Genomic DNA, 10164 nt, shown 5'->3' with positions numbered 1-10164 from the left:
ACACACAATGAATTCTTAATTATTGTGTAGTGTTCTTTAATAAATCAAGGTTATATTAAGTGGCTTAGTTTAAAATCTTTCAACTTGCATGGATTTTTTATAAACTTTTTAGATATAATGGGAAAAGATCTAGACCCATGATGCTATGCTAGAATGAGTGTTCAGCAGCCGTTTATGAAACATTCCATGATTTGGTGTAGTGTGGAACAGGTCTTGTCCTGAAAAATGAGTTCAATTATTATTGCAATGAAAAGAACATACTTACAATGAAAATTAAGACAGTTTCTCTTTTGGCTGGCTTCAAGTCGTCATCCAGTGAATACACTCTAACCTTTACTATAAAAACAATTGAAATAATTCAAAATCTCTGCTAAACAAAATAATATTTTTATTTTTAAAATAATCAGTCTTCTAAAAACCCTCATATAAATAAAATACAGCATGCAATCAGCATATATAATTCCAATACTGCTTGGAGGAATGGTCTCAAATTTTCATCCAGGCTTGTAATAGATGAGTATGCAACATTCTCTTACAGTAAGGTCATGCTAGGGAAATAATAAATGAGTACAGTTTCTAAGGAAAGCCTTGATAATTAAGAAAGACCTCAGGCTTAAGTATCAGACTCCATACTGGGTGAAAATAGAGGACCTTAATGTTGACAGAGTGTTAAAAGGATTCATTTAGTGAAACATCTTACAATATAGGTGAAGGACAAGAGTGAGGATTCATTTATTGCTAGGTATGTTCAAAAGGACTCAAGTTTCATGGACAAAGTATGATAAGTCATCCTGGAGCCAAGAAAATTGGGCTATTCTGGCAATGATATTCTGTCCAAAATAACAGCAATATCACCACCTTCTCTAAGCCCTTCTGAGTCGACCATAACTGGTACTTCTGCTAAAAAGATAATAATGTAGTCTTTTGGCCTAGAGGTAAGGAGCTGCACTTGTAACTCAAAGGTACGCAATTCAAATCAAATCACCAGCTTCTACACAGGGTAGAAAGATAGGCAATCTTCTCCTGTGCAATCAACTGCCCCTGAAAACCCACTGGAGGGTCAGCTATGGGTAAATCCTGATTTGACAGTACACAAAAGTAACAATAACAATCACACAATAACTGTTTCCATGCATTAGCAACCATCATTTCATGAGTATTCACTGTGTCCAAAGCTTTTCAACAAAACTGGATGGTTCTTCCTTTGTTCTTCAGTGGGAATATCTTGACTGAGATTGCATCATTTCTTCCAAGTGGCTTTTGCCACACCCTTTTCTCATAATCCCATCATTGCTCAGAAGGCAATGATGATACGGAAAGAAATAGGGGGATTGGTTTTGCAAAATAAGCAAAAATATAAAGATATTTGGGCAGTAGTCATACTTTTCTGCATTTTACCTTTGGTCCATTGGGAGTAGTTCCAGTTATTTTTACACAGCATGGCTGTTTTTCTCCCCTCTAAAAATAGAACCATGAACATGGAACCGCATCGAAGGTGGCTCCCTAGCCAAATTTATTCTTTAATAAAACACCTGTTGTTGAACATCTAGAGTTGAATTTGTTTTCTAAATTTCGAAATTAGTGCCAAAGTCAATTCATCTTGAAAATATGAAAAGGATTCTATAAGAAATAATTTTCTCATTATCAATTAATAATCCATTTATCTTAAATTTTTAAGCAAATCTTATATTTGTTTAATAAATAAGACATCTCAGGACAGGGTTCAAAGCTACTGTACATAGGATTGTGATGGGTTGCACGTGACTCAGTGGCACATAACAATGACAAGAGCATCTCATAATTTAAAAAAAATCTGTTTCTACTTGGAAATCACTGATAAGGCAGTTAATATGATTGCTGCTCTTGCAATGTATTTACCAATATCCAAATAATTAAAATTGTTATTGTTGTTCTGTGCCATAGATTCAGAACCAGCTCATAGCTGACCGAAACAGATTTTTAGAGGCTGTACTTGGGGTGAGATGATAGTGTCCATCCTTCTTCTGCAGAGAGGCTGGTAGATTCGAACTGTGTTACTTTAGGATTGCAGTGCAGCTTCTTATCACTAGGCCATCAAAGCCTAAATTGAAATTAGGATTTTATTAATAGGGCTAGAACTCATTAATAATTGAGATTCTTGAGAAAGTTGAGAAAAACCTATCTCTACTTAAATTTAGATGTTAAAAGTTACATAGTATGGTGTCGCTTTCACCCCATTGGGGAAAATGTATACTCTACCTGACTGGTCCGGAGTGTAAACAGGCTTGTCTGTATGAATGAAGAGAAATCCATTCTCATAAGTGATCGGCACTTTTTTGGATTTTGAAAAATGCTTTGATACAACATCCAAATACACGTAAGAAACTTGATTTGGACCTTCAGGCAATTGTTTGGGTGATATCTATAAAAGAAAAGGTTGATGAAAAGAAATTTTAATAGAATCATCTAGGGAAGCACCCTGAGATCCTACCAATTACATTTGAATTAGCTCCAACTCTTGACAACCCAGAGTGTGTCAGATTTCTTTTTCAAAAATCTATCACAAAATCTTTCTTTCCAAGTACATCGAAGGGAATTCCACCACTCAATGGTTCAGCTAACAGTCAAGTTCATTAATCATTTGAACTACCATGGCCCTCTTACAGAAACCAGAGCTGTAGATACATTTTGCCCAAGACCCTTGTTGTTGTTAGGTGCTGGCTCATCGAGTATGACCCACAGCAAACCTATGAATAACAGATCTGAACAATAGATCCTGTGCTATCCTCACACTTCCTGACATACAGCCCATTGTGGCTGTTACTGTGTCAATTCACCTAGTTGAGAGTCTTCCTCTCCTTTGTCAACCCTCTGCCTTTCCAAGCACCATGTCCCCCTCCAAGGAATAGACCCTTCTAGCAACATGCCCAAAGTATGTGAGGCAAAGCTTTCTCATCTTTGCCTCCAAAGAACGTGCTGATTGTACTTTTTTGAAGAAATATTTGTTTGTCCTTTTGGCAATCCATGGGATGCTCAGTACTCTTCGCTAACACTACAGCTCAAAGGCATCAATTCTTCTGTCATACTTTTTCATTGTTCAGGTCTCAGATGCACAGCAAGTGATCAGAAAGGCCAAGGCCTGAATCAGACACACATTAGTCCTAAAACTGACATTATTCCTTCTGAATAATTTAGAGAGGTCCTTAACTGAAGACTTTCCAGGTGCAGTATGTCTCCTGATTTCTTGACTGCTGGTGCCGAGGGTGTTGATTGTGGATCCAAGTAAGATGACGTTGTTGACAGTTTCAATCTTTTCTCAATATATCATGATGTTACCTCTTGGTCCAATGGTAAGAATTTTTCTTTTCTTGATGTTCAATCCATACTGAAGGCTGTAGTCTTTGATCTTCTGCAACAAGTTGTTCAATTCTTCCTCACTTTCAGAAGTAAGGTTGTATCATCTGTATAGTGCAGGTTATTGATGAGTCTCCCTCCAATATTTTTTATATTAAATCATTTCTTGATTACACATGATACATACATTTCAATCACAGCTATAACTTTATCTGGTACCATGATTCAATTTAGATATATTGTGTAGGATGTGCAAACAACCATTTTTATAACTAAATAGATGCTTTTAACTTTGCTTGGGTGACCACTTTAATGGTGAACTCCAGGTCACAAGTACATTAACTGTTAGTCAAAGCTTCTGTAGACAATGGCTTCTCTGTCCCCAAGCAGTCTTCCAATGTAAATTTTTAATGACTTCTAAACTTCAATACTTTCGGGTTCAAGATGGCTTCGGAGTACACTAATTTTACAAAGCACATTTAAAACAAGATCATGATCAAACTATTACATTTAGCAATCAACAGTATGGGTGCAAAAAAAAAATTAAATGAAAACCTTGGTTTTCAGAAGGCTTTACACAGAACAGAAACTAAAATAACCTGTTATACACTTAGTCACAAATACAGTCCTCAAGTTTTTTGTCCATACACATGAGTATTGTCTAAAACATGTCTTCTTTTTTTAACAGTGAGGCCCTGCCGCCACTGTGCTTGGCTGAGTTCACAAATCTGTTGTGAACTTTGGCTCTCTGCTCCTGCTAAGCTTTGTTTCCTGGCAGTTTTTAACACTGACTGCCACTGCCACAGCTACTGCTGCTGCATGAAACACTATGGACACCTTGGTTTTGTGGTTTGGCAAAATACTGACCTCCATCACCATAAGGGCCAGAGCTTCTGCCTCCAAAGTTTTCCCCCTTCAGGGGTCCAAAATTTGAGGATTGATTATTGTAATTGCCAAAATCATTGTAGCTTCCACCACCTCCACGGTTGCTTCCACCACCAAAGCCACCTCCATTGTTATAGCTGCCACTCCCCCATTGTCACTTTCCTAGTTTCCATAATCCTGTCCACCACTGCCATAGCCTCTGCTTCCTCCAGAGTAAGCAAGACCACCTCCTCCTTAACCATTATTGTTACCAAATCCATTATAACCATCTTCACTTCCTCCATGTCCTCCACCGCCACGACTGCCACCAAAGCCATTTCGTCCACTGAAGTTTCCTTCTCCATCAAAGTTGTCATACCCACCAAAACCACCTCCACGGCCACCACCAGAGTTTCCAGAACCACTTCGACCTCTTTGGCTGGAGGAGGCACTGGCCATATCTTGCTTTGACAGGGCTTTCCTTACTTCACAGCTGTGACCATTCATGGTATGATGTTTCTGAATAACGATTTTATCTACAGATTCACGGTCATCAAAAGTTACTAAGGCAAAGCCCCTCTTCTTGTCACTGCCTCGGTCAGTCATGCTTTCAATCACTGCAATCTTCCTATACTGCTCAAACTAATCTCAAAATAATAAGTGATGTTCTTCAGTATCTTCCTTAATTTCACCAACAAATCTTTTTCACAGTTAAGTGGGCACCTATCTTTGAGAATCTTCTCTCAAGACAGCCCTCTTGGGTCCCACAAACTTTTTATCCACCTTGCGGGGTCTTGAATTCATGGCTGCATCCACCTCTTCCACAGTTGAGGATGTGACAAGGCCAAAGCCTCTGGAGCGCTTGGTATTTGGATCTCTCATTCCCACACAGTCCGTGAGCATCCCCCATTGCTCGAAATGGCTCCTCAGACTTCAAAGCTCAACACTCTGAGGAGTAGTTTCCACAGCTGTTCAGCCTCTTTAGGAGACTCTGACTTCGACATGGTCGGTGGTGGGAATGAACATTTTAGTGATGTTTCCTCAGTAGCATTCTCTGGCAGAAAGGTCCGCCAATCTTGATGCCACATTCTTCTTCACAGAATCCAGCTTATCGAAGAATTTGTTCAGCATGCGGATTGAATAGATATGGAGGGAAAATACACACCTGACATTCCCCATTCTCAATTTTAAACCATGTAGTGTTCCCTTACTTGGTTCGCACAACAGACTCTTTGTCTAGGTATAGGTTTTGCGTGAGCGCAATAATTAAGTGCTCTGGGATTCCCATTATTCTCAATGTTAACCATAACTTGTTATGGTCTACAGAGTCAAATGCCTTTGTCTAGTCAATCAAGCATAAATAGACATTCATCTGGTACTCTTTACTTTCAGCCAGGATCCATCTGACATCAGCAATGATATATCTGGTACCACAGCTTCTTCTAAATTCTGCTTGAACTTCTGGCAGTTCCCTATCTGTGTAGTGTTCTAGCCATTTTTTAATGATCTTCAGCAGTATTTTGCTTGCATGTGATATCAATGATATTGTTGGATAGTTTCCACATTCTGTTGGATCACCTTGAGAATGCGAGCAAATATGGACTTCTTCCAATCTGTTGACCGTTAGTGTCCAAATATCATAACCAAATTTTGCTTTAGACAGTTAAACATCTTCTTTATTACATGTTTTATTACACACACACGAGAGGGTGGGGAGAGAGAAAGAGGGGGAGGGGAGAGGAAAAGAGGAGAGGAGAGGTGAGGAGAGGAAAGGAGAGAAGAGAGGAGGAGGAGAGGAGAAAGAGAAACATGTATGATTCAGAACACCATGGGCTAGTTGGTTTTTCTGAGTTTTCTAAGTTTTCCACCTTTGATAGAATATAACCCAAGCACTTTAAAATCAGTTATTTTAGTGGAAATATGTGCACTTTCTTTCTCTGACAAGTTTCAGCCCTATACAGTTTCTTCCTTCTCTTCACAGATAAGGATAGATAGATGATAGATAGATAGATAGATAGATAGATAGATAGATAGATAGATAGATAGATGTAGTTGTTAGGTGCCATCAAGACAATTACAACCCTGTGAACAACAGATAAGAACCTTGATCTTTCCTGCATAATCCTCAGAGAAAGAGATGCAGACCCTCAATTAACAAGGTGGATTGACATGGTGATTTTAACACTGGACTCAAGTACATCAGAGATCATGAGGATGGCACAGTTAGATATGCATATATGTGTGTATGTACGTATATATTTAGTAAAACTAACACTGTAGACATTCTTTTAACAAACATTCACTTAATGAGCTCAGTGGACTACTCTCTCCTCCAAGTTCTGGGGTACAAAATCCTGACTGACACTTCTAACATTTATATTACATGTAGATCTGCTCTGGTGTTTTAAGCTACATGCTTTTCAGTGATCGATTGTGGTATTCTTAATTTGTGTATGTAACTGTAATTATCTAATTTAAATTAAATGGGTACAATTTTAATATATAAAACTAACAAAAGAAGACTGAGAAAAATTGGATAAATTATGTATACTGCATTGAAACAGATGACAGAGAGAACAGTTTAAAAGTGATATATGATTGGGTATTATGGTTATGACAAGAGTCCAGAGTGAAAGTTGCATAGTGGTGTGTAGTTTGGGGGGGGGGGTTGTATACCGAAGAAGGAATTTTTCTTTTACTTTTCAAAGAGAAGAGTGAACTGGGAGGGAGTGGTGGGCAGAGAGAAAAATGCAACAATGAATGAATGGAAATTCAAAATCTCTGTAAACGTTCATTAAAATTAATAAAATTTTTAAAAAACTAACAAAAGAAAAAGAACATATCTTCAAAAATTTAGTTTCAGGCTTTCAAAATAGGGGATAAAAATCACTTTAATATCTATGGAGTTAAAGATGAGAATTTGGATTTTGTACTTAGATGTCTTTACAAGTAGTAGTACTTAAAAAATTTAAACAACAAATTGCAAAACAAAGACACAGGGTTAAGATGCAATTTACATAAAGATAATGTTTAAAGCTATATCTAGTTTACCCACATTTAGAGAAAATATCTTGAACTAATATAAAACAATTAGCAAATCCAATATATTACCAAATATATTATACCAAGACACAATAAAATGCTTACGATATGCGTCAATTTTGATGCTTTTCTATCTTAATCACTATATTTTTGTTGTTGTTTACCATCAAGTCAGAACCAACCCACAGCTGACCCTCACCCCTTTCCCCAGGCAGGTTTTCAGAGGCAGATAATTACATGGGAGATTGCCCATTCTTTTCCCGTGGAGCAGATGGTGGCCTTGAATTGCATGCCTTTGGGATTGCAGGGCAGCTTCTTGCCATTAGGCCACCAAAGCTCCTTTTTTTATTTCTAGGATGATGAAAATATTCTGTATCTATGCCATGCCATATATTTTCTAGAAATACATGGTTATTAGGCACTTAAATTATAACTGATTAAGAACTGAATTTTAAATATGTTTAACTGAAATATAAACAGTCATAAGGGCTGGTGGCCCCTGTGCAGACTATTAGACCTCAATGTATCAATTAAGAGAGTCTCTCCTGAAAGCAACACTTTGGGAAAAGAAACAAAAGTTTATATAAGCCAAATAAATGGAAATATTTATTAAGAGATTAAAGCACTTATTACTGAACTATTTCATGAAAGAATTGCTACATTGAGTTAAAGCTTATTTAAATCAGTGTTTCTAAAATGTCAGACAAAAAGTTGTAATGGGAACTCAATTTTGACTTACATATATTTTTTATTGTAAAACTGTACAAACTTAAAAGTATAAACTTCTTACTCTTGTGACTTTTACATAATTACAAAACCAAAACAAATTTTTAAGGTAAATTAAAACAAAGCTATCAAATAAATAAAATTAAAATATGAGCTCTACAAACTGTAAGATTTTTAATTTTTTTTCAGAAACAATTCTCTTTAAAGAAACATTAGTTTGAAATGACCCAGAGCCCCTTCTAAGTTTGATGTTGTTTGATTTCTTCATTTCTATCAGAAATCAAAAAGGTCTTTTTTTGATTGTGTTTATTCATTGTTATTATTATGTCCTGTCACGATGTAACCCACTCATAGCTGGACCTCGAGTGGGTGTTCAGAAGCTGTCAATTGCACAGGAAGAAATTGCCCATCTTTTTCCTGTGGAACAGCGAGTGGATTCTCACTGCTTGCCTTTGAGCTGGCAGTGCATCTCCTTGCCACGGAGGCACCAATGGTAACTAATATAACTTATTTAGTGCGAAAATTTTTCTAATGAAACAATTTAATTTAAATAAAAATAATCATAAATTTTAATGAAAAATTAATTGTGAGCATATTTCTTATCAATTTATACCACAGTGTCTTAAAAGGAAAAAAGGGCTATTTGATCTAAAATTTTTAATTACAAGATATCAATGAGTTATTTACTTTAGTAATTAAGTATTTAGTAATCAGAAGCTTTAGCTGTAGGATGTCGAAGTTTAAGCAAATAAACGTTCACTAGCACCTATGGAGTTACGTGAACAATGTTGTTGTTGTTGTTCTGTCGAATCGGAACTGATTCGTAGCTGACTTTCCAGAGGGTTTTCAGAGGCAATATGTTGAATCTGAAGAGTGTGCCTGTCCTTCTTGTGGTGGAATCGAACTTCATGCCTTTGGAATTGCAACACAACTTCTTACCACTAGGCCACCAGAGAATAATTTATATTTCCCTGTTTCTTTGTAATTACAATTTATACATAAACATATATTTTCAACTCATTTCCAAATATTTCCACCTGAATGAAACTTCATTTTCCAGTAACAATTTACATACACATGCATTGCTCAAAAAGCAGCCCCAATTCATCTACTTATACTTTTATGTCTCACTCAAATAATTATTTACTGATATAATCTAATAATTCCATAGTGGCACAGTGATGAAAATTATCAAATTTCTATTTTATCAATATTCAAACTTTATTACTTATTCTACAGAGAATTATTTTGTTTTGTGTATTTATGTCTAAATATCTCTATATACCTATGTATAACTGAGGAAAGATACATACTGTTAAGACTGCAGAATTTTGGAATTTGTTATCTGGAGATAAAGAAGCATGGCCTGAAGAGTATTGAAATTTCTTATCTGGGTAACTTTTAAGGGAGATTGTTGCATCAAATGCTTCTGTATATCCATAAACTTGCATTACAACTGTTTCAGATGCTCCAACCCGAAATACTCTTGGTGCGGAGATGACATACCTGTTGAAAAAGGAAGAGGAAGGGGATCAGTATATGCAATGTATTTTATGATATCTAGCTTTTTTCTTTCATATAAACTATTCAATTGGGAATTAAAGATGTGATCTCAACAATAATTGAAATGAAAATAGTATTTTCTATGAAAATTTATTTGGCATCTATGATAATATAATTATTGTTTCCAGAAGCAGTATGCTAGGATTTGAGACTTGAATAGTTGCCCTGGAGATCTAGTTCACATTTGAAGTGATAGTAACATCTTCCAAGATCTGCTGCAACCAAGGAAGATTTCAGATGACCTTCCAGTTACTGGAGCACAAATACAGGGTCACTTTTTCTCAGTGAGGACTGATTAACCATAACAAAGTTACTGACCTTCCCTCAGGATAAAGTAATTTACCAGTGAAAATATCACTCTCTTTATCAAAGTCTTTTGAGACTGTGAAAAATTGGATAAATAATGTATACTGCATTGAAACATACGTGGGTGAGAACAGTTTAAAAGTGATATGTGATTGGGTATTATGGTTATGGCAAAAGTACAGATTGAAGGTGGCATAGTGGAGTGTCCTCAGGATGTGGGGTGGGGATTTTATACCAATGAAGGAACTTTTCTTTTACTTTTCAAAGAGAAGAGAGAACTAGGGGGGAGGGGTGGTCAGGGAGAAAAATGCAACAATGAATGAATGGAAA

At 36.4% G+C, this 10164-nt stretch overlaps 1 protein-coding gene and 1 pseudogene across 1 annotated transcript in view; both read right to left on the bottom strand.

Annotated features, from left to right (window-relative positions):
* C5 (complement component 5) overlaps positions 1-10164 on the bottom strand; it is a 194093-nt gene that overhangs the window by 103696 nt on the left and 80233 nt on the right. Inside the window, exons 8-11 of the mRNA XM_006890750.1 lie at positions 9847-9910; positions 9279-9471; positions 2239-2401; positions 266-336 (exon numbers count right to left, since the gene is read on the bottom strand). Coding sequence (XP_006890812.1) covers positions 266-336; positions 2239-2401; positions 9279-9471; positions 9847-9910 — 491 coding nt within the window. The remainder of the gene's footprint in view (positions 1-265; positions 337-2238; positions 2402-9278; positions 9472-9846; positions 9911-10164) is intronic.
* LOC102844502 lies at positions 4115-5201 on the bottom strand (annotated as a pseudogene).

Source organism: Elephantulus edwardii, unplaced genomic scaffold (genome assembly GCF_000299155.1).
Source record: "Elephantulus edwardii isolate Elephantulus edwardi_28Jun2011 unplaced genomic scaffold, EleEdw1.0 scaffold00092, whole genome shotgun sequence".
NCBI lineage: Eukaryota > Metazoa > Chordata > Mammalia > Macroscelidea > Macroscelididae > Elephantulus > Elephantulus edwardii.
This window is presented reverse-complemented; position numbering and strand designations above follow the sequence as displayed.